The sequence below is a fragment of the Pseudopodoces humilis genome, chromosome 2 (assembly GCF_049639895.1).
Source record: "Pseudopodoces humilis isolate 2021_Gansu_Grassland_sample_001 chromosome 2, ASM4963989v1, whole genome shotgun sequence".
Taxonomy (NCBI): Eukaryota; Metazoa; Chordata; class Aves; order Passeriformes; family Paridae; genus Pseudopodoces; species Pseudopodoces humilis.
Genome location: NC_142201.1, coordinates 3,092,896 through 3,107,104, shown reverse-complemented (window position 1 = coordinate 3,107,104; position 14,209 = coordinate 3,092,896). Strand labels below are relative to the sequence as shown.

Here is a 14,209-nt window from a genome sequence, read left to right as displayed (position 1 = left end):
TTTGTAATGTCTGAGCTAATTAACAGGATATTGGCTAAAGAAAGCTCTTTTGAGACCATGAAAAGGTTTAAAAGTGACAATCGCAAGAGTTAAAACGATCCCTGGGATTCTGATGGTATTTTTAGTAAAGAATTGAGATAAATTGCACTCAACAGTTGAAATCAAAATAAAACTCAATATTAGTGTATTTCATTAAAAGTGGCAGTGTTTGGGCATAGTAAACTAATAATTTCAGGAATGTAAGACGTTAAAAACAACTCTGACCTCTCTTTTTTGCAGAGCCAACATCAGAGGAGGCCAGCCAAAGCGCCAAAGTGCTGCGGAGCAGGACGTGCATCATCAACTACAAGAAACACATCAAGGTGTCCAGCCTGGGGGAGAAGAAGAACCCCCGCAGGTGTGCCACGCTGGCAGCCAGCAAGATCAAGATAATGAGCGATGCAAAGGAGGAATTGTCCAGCTCAGAAAGCGTTTACCCAGTCAGAAAGAACCGCAAGCAGCTCCAGGGCAGCGTGTCCTCAGCCTGCAGGAAGAAGCTGTTCAACAGCTCAGAGGTGGAGGCTTGTTCCAAGTCTGAAAATGAGAGTGAGCAGGTTTCTGGCAGGAAAAAACCTTCCTGCCCTGAGTCTTCTGTTTCTAAAAGGAAATATATCATTGAGTCTGAGAATGAAAGGACTGACTCGGAGACAGAGACTCAGAAGCAGAGTGATAACCACACGCAGCCACACAAACCCCTCTGTGCTGCAGCTCTGAATAATTTTGATTACGACTCCTCAGAGGAGAATTCCACAAACCACAGGGTAGAAAATGGGGGAAACTGGGGAATTTCTAGGCAGGCAGCTTCAACCCACAACCATTGTACGAGTAACTCTGAAGAGGAGGTAGATTCTGACTTGGCTAAACTTGAAACTAAAAATACCAGAGCAGCAGCAAATAAAAAACCCAGAGCTTCTTTCAAGAGATTAAAACCAGTGGATGACTTTAAAGAAACAACAGAATCTGAAGCAGGGGGGAAGCAGGAGGAGAAAAGCTCTGTCTCCAAGGATGTGGAAGCACCTGGGACTGCAGGAAGCTCCAAAGCCAACTTCACCTGTTTCTCCTCGGACTCTGGAAGCGACACCACCATGTGCAGCGACGCCACGGAAACCAGGAAGCGCAAGAGGAAATCAAAACCCGTCAGGAAAGAGACCCTAAGCTACGACTCACTGAAGCCTTCCAGGAGGCCACAGCGGAGGAAACGGTGGAAAGGCAGCCAGGAGCAGGACTCGGAGGAGGTGGAGTACGGCGAGTGCAGGCGGGCGTGGCGGCGCTCCAAGATCCGCACGCGCAACGGCGGCCGGCGCACCGTGCGCTACCACGATGGCGATGATGACGCCCTCGAGGACGCCGGCTGCGAAACGTAACCTTAACAAAAGGAAAGCCAGCCCATCTCTTTTTTCCTTTTCTTTGGTTGTTGTTTTTTTTTTCCTTTTTTTTTTTCCTTTTTTTTTTTTTTTTTTAATGGTAATAGCACTAGAACTCCTGATGGGTGCTGGCTCTTCTTTGTCCTACATTTCAGGGAATATATTTATATTTTTCTATGAAAAAGTTATGAATGTGATTAGATGATGACTTGCTCCTTTTTCATATTTTGACTTGCACTTGCCTGCCCATGTAGCAGCATTTAGCACAGATGCCAAAATGTGCCTCATTATAGGGGCAATTTTTTTGTCTTTACTGGTATTTTATTACATATAGACAAGAGTTAAGAAATGTTAAAACACTGCAAACAGGTTAATAGCAGTATGTTGAGTATTATTGTTATGGGTGCTGCAATGAAATACTACCTAGGTCATGCAACATTCAAGAACAGATTTCAAACATCTCTAATGCTGTATGAAATCATCTACAATAGTAACAGGCTTCTAAATAATAATACACACTCTAAAAACCTGGTGGATTTAGGGTTTCCTCTTCTTTTCAAAGAGGAATGAAAAGGCTGATAACTTCCCAGCTTGACTCAGTGCAGGTGTTAAACGTTCTGTACTTGCATTGCTGATAAGCAGTTACCAGTGAAGAAGTTGATTTGCCAGTTCCAGAGGCTCTGGTGAACAGAGGGTTCTGCTGACAGGTAGTACATCATTAATGTGACTTCTATACTGTAAACTTTAAGATTATGAAATGCAGGTGAACTCTTGGGCCTAAAGGGTTTTTGTGTGTTTTCTTTATAAAACAGAAAAAACAAACAAAACACTTGTTCTGTTTTCTTTATGCGTGGAAAGCTTGAGGTGCAGGATTCCAACATTCCAGACCATTTTTTGCTACGTTTCTGTTGTTCCTCCATATTCCAAGTGTTTGAATGTTGGATTTCCCATTGATTAAACCTTACCAATTTCTGAGCATAGCAGTATATCTCCTGTTTTCACAATGTTGGAGGTGGCTCCTATTGACAAGAAAGACAGTTTCTCCAGGAAAATATGTGCAAGTCCCTGGTTGAACACATATCAACAACAAAAACACTCAGCTACTCTGAATTCTTAGTTTTCCCTGGAATTGTGCTGCTGGGAACCCCACGGTGGCTTGCCCCCAGCCCAACACCAGGGAATCTCTGCTCCTTCCCCGCTCCAGGGTTCCTCCTCTGCTCTGCAGCTTCCCTTTCTCACACTCTGGAAAACCTCGGTGATTCCCGATTTCATCAGTCACTAGACGTGGCAGAATATCGGATTTATCCTAACCTGGCTCATTTGAACTGAAATAGCAAGTTTGGGAATTGGTTTTCCAGCAGGTTGGACTGGTAGTGGGATCTGGAAGGGTTTGTGGGTAAAAAAAATGTAGTGTAGGCGCACACTCCTGGTAAATAATGACAGAACACCTTGTACAAATGGAAATGCATCATGGAAAGGGGAGCTGGCATCAGTGAGAGCCACTTCTGCACCACCCTCACTGACATTGGCTGCATTTACCATCACTTTTGATATGCTGGATATTATCTCAGCATAGAGAAATACTCTTTTTTTCCTTCCTTAAAACTTCCATGTAAAGTCCAAAAATAATTTAAATCGTTCTTGCCCCAGGCAGTTTTATTTAGAGCAGTCTTTAATAGGATGCAGCAGAATTTTGTAAATTCAAGATAAATGTTTATCTGGGTTCTTTATTTGGTTTCTGAAATACAAACACAGTTGTGTTTAGTGATGAAATTTGAAGGTGGCTTTGTGTTTTGTTTGAGGAGCAAACTTTGTTATAAAGTAGTAAGCACTATTTTTTTATATTTTCCATAAACTTCATTGTTTAGCAGCTGCTTATTCTCAGTGTTCTCTGGAGTGCAACCCCCAATTTGGGAATAACTGAACATCAGAGTTTTTATTATTTTTCAGTTTGAACAGCTAAAATACAGCTGGCATTTTTGTATTTCTAACTAGGCTTAGATTCACGAAGCTGGTTTTCTTTCAGGTGCTGTATTCTGTCACTGCACACACAGGTTCATGGTGATCCCTGAAAGCTAGAGAAGGTTCTGGCCTCTGGAGCTGTAGATCCCAGAGGGAACCACTGCCTTAGGGACCCTAACACTTCTGTTTTCTAGGCAAAGCATGTGCTGCTCTGCATTATCTAATTTTATACACATAAGACAGTAGGAAGAGAAAATACTAAACTGGAAAGGTATTTTGAGTTTTTCAGCCTTTAAGAGTTTATTTATTTTTAATTTATTAAAGGAGCACGCTGACTCTTACAGAACTGGGAGTCCTTTCACCTTCCTTTTAAGTGAGCATTTTTGGTTTGGTCTAGCTGTACTCAGGGAAGCAAAGTAGTAGACATTTTAAAGTAGGATCTTTATTTAATGTGACTTTTGCGGGGTGTTTTGGTTTGTTTTAAAGCAGGGCCTGAATCTGTGATGGTGATCAGGCAGCATAAGCAGAGGGAAACATTAAAGTGCAGGACAGAATCGTAAAGGAATCAAATTCTTTCCTGTTAAAGGCTTTGATGATGTACATGTGTTAGTGGACCCAAGTAAAGCTGTACATACACCTGGAATGTCACTGTGCTCTTATTTGGTTCATCCAGGCCAAGGGTCCTGCCCTTGGGTCACAACAAGCCCCTGGAGCTCCAGGCTGGGCAGAGGGGCTGGAAAAGCTGGAAAAGCCCTGGGGGTGCCGGTGCCAGGGGCTGGACACGAGCCCAGGGGTGCCCAGGTGGGCAAGAGGCCACTGGCCCCTGGGCTGGGTGAGGAATTGTGTGTCCAGCAGGAGCAGGGCAGGGATTGTCCCTCTGTGCTGGCTCTGAGAGGCCCCTCGAGGGCTGGCTCCAGTTGTGGCTGGTGCAGGAGAGCCCTGGAGGGGCTGGAGCGTGTCCAGGGCAGGGAACGGAGCTGGGAAGGGGCTGGAGCCCCAGGAGGGGCTGAGGGAGCTGGGAAAGGGGCTCAGCCTGGAGCAAAGGAGGCTCAGGGGGCCCTTGTGGCTCTGCACAAGTCCCTGGCAGGAGGGGACAGCCGGGGGGGTCGGGCTCTGCTGCCAGGGAAAAACGGCATCGAGTTCAGTCAGGGGCGGTTTAAATGGGATATTCGGGTGGTTTTCTTCACTGAAAGGATGGTTAATCCTTGAAAGAAGCGGTGGAGTCCTCACCTCTGCGAGAGTTCCGGAGCCGTCCGGATGTGTTCCTTGGAGCCGAAGCTGGGGGTAACGAGGCAGTGCCGGTGGGACACAGGGCTGTCCCCGTCCCCATCCCCGTCCCCATCCCCGTCCCCATCCCCGTCCCCATCCCCGTCCCCATCCCCGTCCCCGCGGAGCCCCCGGCGCCTCCCGCGCCTGTTCCGGCTCTGAGGGCGGGGCCGCGCAGGCGCGGGCCGCGGCCATGGCGACTTTCTTCGGGGAGGTGGTGGTGGCCCCGTCCCGGGCCGGCCTGGACGAGGAGGAGGAGGCGCGGGAGGAGACGCCTGAGGACCGGGAGATCCGCCGGGAGATCGAAAAGAAAAGGTATCGGCGGCGCGGTACCTTTATCTCTGGAGATCAGGGCAAGGTTCTTCCCCCAGAGGGGGCTGGCACTGCTCGGGCTCCTCAGGGAATGGGCACGGCCCAGGGGCTGCCAGAGCTCCAGGAGCGCTTGGACAGGGATGCCCAGGGTGGGATTGTTTGGGGGTGTGGGCAGGGCCAGGAGCTGGATTTGGATGGTCCTTGGTGGTCCCTCCCAGCTCGGGGTGTTGTGTGGTTCCTTTCCCAGGGAGATCGATGTCCTGTGGACCTGGCAGTCGGGCGGCTGTGCCGAGGAGCCCTTGGTGTGCTCCAGGTTCATCGTGGCCATTGGAAGGAACGCTGCGGGTGCGTGCAGGGCCAGATGCTGCTGGCTTTTGGGGGTAATTTTGAGGAGGAAGAAGGTGGGAGGGAGGTGTAAACGTGCCAGGACATTCCCTGCTGCTCCCAGCCCCAGTGTCCAGTCTGGCCTTGGGGACTGCCAGGGATCCAGGGGCAGCCCCAGCTGCTCTGGCAATTCCATCCCAGCCCCTGCCCACCCTGCCAGGGAACAATTCCTGCCCAAGACCCAACTAACACTTCCCTCCTTGAGTTGAGGTCATTCCCCCTAGTCCTGCCATCCCATTACCTTGTGAAAAGTCTCTCTGCAGCTTTCTTTAAGCCCCTCTATTTACTGGATGTGCAGCTGCTCATTTAGAAGCAGAAGTTAAGCCTGGAGGCCGCTGAGTTGTCCAGAGAAAGGTGAAGTTCCTCTGTACATGTAAAACACAGTTATTTTTACAGCTGTTTACTCCTCCTGAAAACTGATATATTTTCAGTTGAACAGGAAAAGTTAAGTATGTTTTAGTTTAGGATTTTAGTTGGGACTATCCCCCTTTACCTGGCTTTTGTTTGGTAAACTCTCTGGTATTGTTTATTAATAGGCAAAAGTTTTGTTCTAATAGTACTGAGAAGTCTTGCTTACATTTAAGTGACATTTAGATTTTATCAACGTTAACTTTGCTGATTTGTTTGGGTTTTGCTCAGGTGTTTCCTTGAAAAATGGTAGTAGATATTTTGGATCTGTCTTCTGTAGCTTTTGACAGGAATCTGATTTATGAACATTTTTGCCACACTCTTGCCTCTGTTTTCTAGAATCGGTGTAACAGTTCTGCCTTTCTGCTTCAGTGATTTTTGGTTTTATTCTGCTATATCTGCTACGTCAGAAAGTATTACAGACTTAATATTTCACATCTTTAATTAATACTGAAGAAATTGAAGTTGATTGTAATACTGTAATTCCTAAGAACAAGTGATTTTTATGTTAGGGATCTGTATACGTTGAACAGCTCTTAATCTTTTTTAAATTTGGGTACAGTAGGGCTGCTGACATTGCTGATGTTTCTTAGATTTGGTCAATAAAGTTGAATACTGAATAAAGTCTAAGTTGATAAAAATGAGCTGTTCTTTCTTCAGATTGCAAAGGAATAATCTACTTTAGTCCACCTATTTATTGGTAAAACAGAGGTTTTATTCTTTGTAAATTAACAGTATTTTTTACGGGTTTTGCAGCTTTCCTGTCATCTTTTATCCTGGATTCTGTGTGCTGGGAAGTGGTTGGAGTTGTGAAGCTGTGGAATGAGTGGTGCAGAACATCCAGCACCACAAATGTCCTCCCCACAGACTCTTTCTGTTTGTTCTACAGATTGATATCAGATCCCACAGTAAGTGACTTGAGCATTAATTCCTCTGTGTTTTGGCTTCCTGAAAAAGTGAGCCTTCATCCACTCCCAAACAAGGCACTACACAGGGATCATGGATTAACCTCGTAAATGTTCTGAAGGGTTAATTTTCACTGAAACTCTGTGAAGTTCTGTGTGCAGCTCAGCACAAAGATGTCACAGCCTCGTGGCTTCACTGCATTTGTAAGCAAAAAATCCTCATTGAAACAGAGTTAAAGAAACCCAGAATAACTGAAAAATTTATTGTTTGCAGCCACATCATCCTTACAGGTGATTATGAGCTTCTGTTGTGCTCTTTAAACCACTTACTTACACAAGTTTTTGTTTCTTTAGGTTTTATTGTGCCAGTGTAGTTGCTACGTGGCTGAGGATCAACAGTTCCAGTGGCTTGAGAAGGTAAAACTGGCAAGAAAATCAATGGAGTAATAAGATCCTAAGGGTGGGGATCTTCCTCCCTGATACTTTCAACATGACAGTGTTAAATAAGTTTCCCCTGTGGTTTTCTTTTATTAATATTCAAAAATAGATAAATTTACTCTCTTCAGGATCTGTGAAATCCCTTTCTAGATGCTGCCAGCCATGTCTGCTGTAACCTCCCAGCTGAGGGCAGTCCCTCCATTTGGACAGTTTCAGTTTTGTTGGCCCTTAACCACTTCCTAAACCTTTTTCCTGCTTGGTTTTAATTTTCCATGGCTTATTTCTACTGTGTTTCACCTCTGGGAGAATTTTTCCTTAAAAAAAACCAACAGCAATTTGTACAGCTGCCAGAGGATCACCAGACAAACCAGTTGTGGAACTCCTGGTGGATGGTGTCAGCTGCTGGGTGTGCTTTGTGCCTTTCCCAAGGGGGAGCTGGAGGGGAAGGTTCCTCCCAAGCACCATTTGTCCCATTTGTTCCCAAATTTAACATTGCCAGGGCCTCACCCCAGCATCATCCAGGTGCAGGAGCGCTGCTGGCTCAGGGAAGTCCCTCCAAATATCATCATTTTGATTTAATAAGATAAAGCCAGGGGTGAATGTTCCTCCTCTTGATTTTCCTGATGGATTTGGGTCACTGCTTTGCCTGGAGGAAGTGTGGCTTATTTTGTCTTGCTGTCTGTCTGCTCCCTCCCTGCCTTTAAATCTCTGCTGAGCTGCTGGACAAGCAGGGATTGTGAAGCTGTGATTAAAGCACAGCTTTGCTGGGGCATCATGGCTCATTTGGAAGTTTAAAAACCCTGAGATCTCAAACATTTTGCTTTTGCTGTATTTATTCCCCACATTTTTACATTTCATTTAAAGTGGGACTGGAGAAGAAAGATGACTGGGGGGTTGTTGTCTTCCCCAGTTGTTTGTGGATATGTGTGATTTCCAGTGTGGGTGTTCTGAACAGCAGGAGTGTGGCTGTACCAAGTCAACGTTCCTGAGTGTTTTTAGGCTTTGTGGTTATTGGTATTTTTAAATGTGCAGCAGAAACAACGTGCTGGCAGTCTTTTTGCTTTTAATGTGAATTGCAGACCTGTTCTGTGTGTAAATCCTGATTTACTGAGCATCTCCCATCTCCACAAGTCAGATCTTCACATCTGGGTGTGTTTCCTCTGTTAGGCATCACTGACAAATGAGAACACACAGGTTGAAGTTCTGCAGCCATGAATTCCAGCCAGTGTTCCCAACCAAGCAAGTGAAAACATGTGGGCTTGTGAATAATTCTGTCAGATTTCTGTCACAGTGGTGACACAGCAATGGGAGGGCACAGGCAGCCTCCCTCCTGGCATTGGTACACAGACAGAAACAGCCAAGTTTCTGTCACAGTTTCCAAATTCTCAATTTTCTCTTCTCCTGTTGGTATTTTGTGATAGCCCAGAAGGTTTTGTACTTCAAAAACCTGAAGTTGTATTACTTTGAATTTGAGAAAAAGAACCCTAAATTTTCTTTCTCAGTTCAACTTGAATAAAATAAATTCTGTACACCTAAAATAAAGACTCTTATAATACTGTAGGACATCGAGGGAGCACAATTTTCATTTCAAATGTTATGCAGCTCAGTTAACTGCTTGTTTTTATTTGGAATCCATTTTCTTTCTATAATCACCACTAATTAAAGCAGTAAATCTTAATATATTGAATAGAAAGTGCTGAAAACTTAAAACCTCTCCAGAAGATTATTAAATTTGATAAATATGTCAGCTGTTATTTTGGGTTTTTTTTTCTCCATCCCAGGAGCAATGCCTGGGAAATTTCTACCTCAAGGCTGTGATTCAAACTGTTTTTAGTCCTGCAAACCTGAGTTCAAGTGCCCTTTGCACTGAAATTGAAATGAATCTTTGAGGTTTCTCTGCTTTTATTGTGAGAAATTTTGCTGAATTTTTATTTTTTTAATTTCAGGTTTTTGGCTCCATGCAGAAGAAAGGCTTGCAAGTAACCATCCTTTCCACATGTCCTGTAGCTGATTATAAAACTCAGGAATCCACTCTGACACTTGTATCTCCATTCCTGAAAGCCTTGAAGACCAAAGAATTCCAGGAGCCGGTCTGCTGCTCGCTTCTGGAGCAGCCCAACATTGTGAGGGATCTTCCTGCTGCTGGTACTTGGCAATTCCAATTATTTACAGGGCTGGTGGTGGCAACACAAAATTCCTTCTGAGGAGCATCCCACTGCAATGAGTGTTTTTACTTAATTTTGGGAACAAGTCAGCTTTTTAAAAATTAATTACTGACAGATTCACATCTTACACATTGCTCTAGAAAATAGGGACAATTTTCCAAACCAGCCATAAATCCTTTTACCCATCATGTGTGGGACAGAAGTACTGGAAAATTCTTCGGTATAGCCTTACAAAGCATGTTGTACAGTGGGTCTTTTGGGGAATTTTACTTAATTCTCCAAATTAAGTAAGTTTTATTAAGAATTATTTTCATCTGAGGATCCAAAGTAAAAGCTTATGAAGTCCTTTCTGTATATTACAGGTAAGGAAGCTTGCACAGGGCTAGTGAGCAACCTCATGGAAAAGTTAGGTTCAGTTTTATTATGTAATTTAATAAAAACCTTCAGCTTTTTCTTTTAGAATCCCTGATGTAGCAGCATGAGGAAAAGCTTGTCTGGCAGGAGCTAAAAGTGGAAGATTTTCTCTTGTTCACACTTCTCTTTGGGTTTTTTTGGGTTTTTTTTGTTTGGGTTTTTTGCAGATGTTGCTATTATTTTTAGTTAGCAGCAGTAAAGTTTCCAGGGAAGAAACACCTGCCTTTAACTAATTTTTGGTGGTTTATTTCCTTGTGTAGCTGGGGGATGAGGAGTGGCTACTGCAGCAGTCAGGAGCTGGTAATTAAACTCCCATGGGTTTAAAATTCTGATTTTTATACACAGAACTGAGATTGCTTTTCTGCTGAACTTAACAGAGATTTTCTTTTGACCTGTGCTCAGTTCTGAGTTACTGCCAGGTGTGGCAGATCCCTGCAGTGCTGTATCAGTGTTACACTGATGTCATCAAGCTGGACACGGTTACCATTGAAGCCTTCAAGCCTCTGCTTTCTTCTAAAGTCCTGAAGAGTTTAGCCAAGGTAAAATTCCATATTTAAAATTAATGGCAGCTGGTGGCTGGTTCTGTGTGTTCTCATCTCTTGCATTTTGCTGGTTTTATTCCCCTGTGAGGAGAAAAATACAGATTTTAATGACAGTGCTTTGTACCTGCTGTAACACCTCTGTGGCTCAGAAATAATGAATCTACAGCTTCCTTCAAAACTTCATTTTGAATTTTCAGGCTCTTCTAATGGTATGAATATATCAGGGAGGGATTTCTTGTGCTTGTGTAAGCTGCATTTTCCTTTGGAGTCGCCTCATTTAAAACTTCTAAGCTTTTTGTTGTGTGGTTTGTTTTTTTTTTATTTTTACACTTTATATTTGCATACCATATGGCTCTGTTCTAGCTCTGTATCTGCCTCTCTTCTGGCATACAGGAAAGCTTCTTAAAATACCCATTTTGACCTGTAACTTCTTTTTGGAGCTAAAAGACCAAATTTCTGAAGAGATTTTTACACTAATCCAGCAACTGCGAAATCCAGCCTGGCCTTGAACACTTCCAGGGATGGGGCAGCCACAGATTCTCTGTGCCAGGGCCTCACCACCCTCAAAGTAAATCCCATTGCTCCCATAAATTCCCATTGCAGCTCATAAAATGAATGTTTTACCCTTTCTGAAATGTTTTTAATTGAATTTTATTTGGTTGAAAACACTTTGAACCGAGATGTAAATGCCAAAGAGATCTGTGTGTACTGAGGTATTTTTTTCAGTTCTAAAATCAGTTTTCAGTACAGCTCATTCTGTTCTGCTGAGTAAGTCTGAGTAAGACATAAATATTTAAACTCTCAAGGAGAACAATGACAAATACAGAGACTCTTCCCCTTATGTCCAAGCAAAGAGGAATGCAAAATAATAAATCCCATTTTATTGCTGGACTGCAGATTCCTGTGGATAACTTCATTCAGAAGAGCTGAGTTTTGCTCACAGTTAGTATGTCAAAAAAGTGATGTTCAGAGTAATGGAAGTGGGACCAGAGACTAGTGGGGCTCTTGCTTTGTTCCCAGCACTGTGGGTGATGCTGATCCTCTCTTCCTTTCCCTAGGATGCCTCTGAAAGCACAAAGCTTTTGAAGAAATTCCTGACAACCAGTGAAATTCACAATAATATCTACATCTGATAAAGACATTGATGCTCCACTTCTGTAAACTCCAGTTTCTTCTCTAGAGGACTTCTGGGAATTGATTTTTTTCCCCTTAAAAGTAGAATAAATTCCAGTAGATTTGTACTTTTCCATTCATTTTTGTTGCTTTTAACTTCATCACTGAAAATACCCTTCTGCGTGGCGTAGGAGACTTTCTTCTGGAGTGATTTTGGGAAAGATACCTTGGATATGAAAAGCAACTCCTTTTTCTCCTCCTGAATGGATTGTCTTACTAAAAGTATTCCTTTTATATGTAAAAGAGGAAATGCAGACAAGGAATTTTGTCAGTATCTAACAAGAACTCTCCTTTTTTACTTTATTTTGAGACCTGAGGGTTTTTCTAATATTTGATGCTTTTCAAAGATTTGTCTGTGATAGAGAAAATGCACTCTCTGTCCTTTCCCATCCACAGAGAATTTTGCTTATGATTATTTATGGCTCCACATGCCCTCTTTAATGTATGTATTGATACAAAAGGCAGTGGTTAAAGTATGGTAAATGCCTTTAAAACTTGCTAGTGAAAAATAACCTCTCCTGGTAAAAGGGGCTGGCAGGATCACAGGCTGCTTCTTCAGCTGGATTTGCCAGGGCAAATTGATTTAATCCACTTTAAAACACCAAAATTTGGCCAGTGGTAGGAATAATAAGAGGTCTCTTAGGCAGAGCATGTGATTTGTAGAGGAAGGTAAAAGGTTTTGAAGTGTCTCAGAAAATTCTCTGGAAGTTAGTAAAAAATTCAGCAGTTTATTTAAAGTATTAACTAGGATTGAGGTGCAGTTCTGAGTTGTACTCTGTTTAATTTAACATTTTGTGTAAGAAAAAGGTGTTAAAGTATTAATTTGCTCCCAGGTAATTCTGTTCTCTGCTGGGTGTAACTTTGACTTACACTGGATGCTCAGAGGATATTTTTGAACAGTCTTTTCCTTCACAGAACTGTCACTGATTTAAATTTCAGGTAATTACAGATGAGCAGATCTTGCCTAGAGTGGTGCTGGATTTTGGAACTGGATTTTGGAACAAATTCTGAAGCTTTTTTTGGGTTTTTTCTCACATTTCTGTCCATCTTTATAATTAAAAAATCAGTCTTATGTGTGATCTCAGATGAGAATTCTGTTGTTTTGAAAGTTGGCTGCACCATTTTCTTACTTTTTAAGTGTTTGGTTCATAACAAATAAAGCAGATAACAAGAAATAATCTTTAATAGTAAATTATGCAAACCCTTAGAGGAATTGTGAATGTACTTCTGGTATCTGTGTGATCACCCAGGCACTTTGCAATGTTCCAAAACAGCTCCTGTATTAGATTTCATTCAGTTCCTACTGCCTGGCTTTATGCTGAGGTGTGAGAATGCTCTTCAACACCTTGAATAAAAATGGCAAACTAAACCATGGCAGCTTGGGAGATTCAATCAGACTGAAACCTGGTGTTTTGGAAGAATTCTTCAAGGGTTCACTATTGTTGCTTGGAAGCTCTCCATAGCAGGAAATGTTTAGGTAGGATGTAGTGGGGAACTACTGTAGGGCAGTGCAATAAGAGATTTTAATTTAAAATTCTGCATTTTCCCATAATTTGATGTAGGAAGCAGCTCATATTCACCCCTTGAATATTCTGGAAGCCTCAGAACTAATGATGAACTGTGTCTCTCATAAGATGTGAGTGTTGACTAAAGATTTTTTTCCATATTTGAATGTTGGTGCCTGTTTTATTTTCCCTCCTGTGCTCTCCAGTATCTACCAAGAGACTGCAGTGAGGCTTTCTTGTTTCCTAACAGCTGCTGAATTTAATCCATGTAGGAGTTCACAAACTTCAGACTTGTCAAATGTGGCAGATGGCTTCAAAGCTTTGGGGAAGAAGTTTGAAATGAGATTGTGTAAGACTTGGTTTCCTAAGATATTTGCTAAATGTGAAACCAGAGTAAACTGTGAGACTGGAAGAGGTTTTTTCCACACTTTTCAAAGTAATTTAAGACACTTTTTACCTTTTTTTAGATAACACTGATCTGTCTTCTGCTTAATGTCTTCCAAACCAAAGGCTCTTCTCAAGTCCGCTCTGCTTTGTCATGCTGCAGAATTAATTTGGTGGGCAGAGGTGTCTTCCCATTCCTGAAGGCTCTGACTCCCAGGGTGATGTGCCTCACTTAGAATTCCTGGATTCAAGGTGCATTTTATGGAGACTTCGTTGCTTTTGCCTTGCAACCTGTTGGAGTCTGTGCAGTGCAGGCCACTGGTGTGAGAGCAGGGCTGGACAGAGCAAGGTAAAGTCCGGGCCTGGTTTGGGCTGGAAGGAACCTTAAAGATCATCTCATCCCAGCCCTGCCATGTCAGGGACACCTCCCACTGTCCCAGGTGCTCCCAATGTCCAGCCTGGCCTTGGGCACTGCCAGGGATCCAGGGGCAGCCCCAGCTGCTCTGGCAATTCCATCCCAGCCCCTGCCCACCCTGCCAGGGAACAATTCCTGCCCAAGATCCCAAGATCCAGCCCTGCCCTCTGCCACTGGCAGCCATTCCCTGGCTCCTGGCCCTGCAGCCCTTGGCAATTGTCTCTCTCCAGCTTTCCTGGGGCTCCTTCAGGCCCTGCAAGGCCACCCTGAGCTCAGCCCAAAGCTTCTCCTGGCCAGGCTGAACAATGGCAGCTGGGCCAGCCTTTCCTGCCAGCAGAGCTGCTCCATCCCTCTGCTCATCCTGGAGCCTCCTCTGGGCTCTCTCCAGCAGCTCCAGCTGCTCCCTGGGCTGGGCCCCAGGGCTGGGGCAGCTCTGCAGGTGGGGTCTCACCTGAGCAGGGCACAATCCCAATCCCTTTCCTGCTGCCCACCCTGCTGTGGATGCAGACAGAATTCACATCATTCCCATTCCT

At 43.7% G+C, this 14,209-nt stretch overlaps 2 protein-coding genes across 2 annotated transcripts in view; both read left to right on the top strand.

Annotated features, from left to right (window-relative positions):
* Positions 1-2,230, top strand: part of BRWD1 (bromodomain and WD repeat domain containing 1) — a 41,760-nt gene extending 39,530 nt beyond the window's left edge. The window contains exon 41 of the mRNA XM_005526622.3: positions 280-2,230. Within this exon, the coding sequence (XP_005526679.2) occupies positions 280-1,403 (1,124 nt within the window). The 3' untranslated portion in view covers positions 1,404-2,230. The remainder of the gene's footprint in view (positions 1-279) is intronic.
* Positions 2,231-4,807: 2,577 nt separating this feature from the next.
* PSMG1 (proteasome assembly chaperone 1) lies at positions 4,808-13,038 on the top strand. The gene is made up of 7 exons (XM_005526552.3): positions 4,808-4,946; positions 5,191-5,288; positions 6,492-6,643; positions 6,995-7,057; positions 9,025-9,223; positions 10,060-10,196; positions 11,258-13,038. The coding sequence occupies exons 1-7, from the start codon at positions 4,825-4,827 to the stop codon at positions 11,330-11,332; spliced, it is 846 nt and encodes a 281-aa protein (XP_005526609.1). The 5' UTR covers positions 4,808-4,824; the 3' UTR covers positions 11,333-13,038.
* The last annotated feature ends 1,171 nt before the right edge of the window (positions 13,039-14,209 follow it).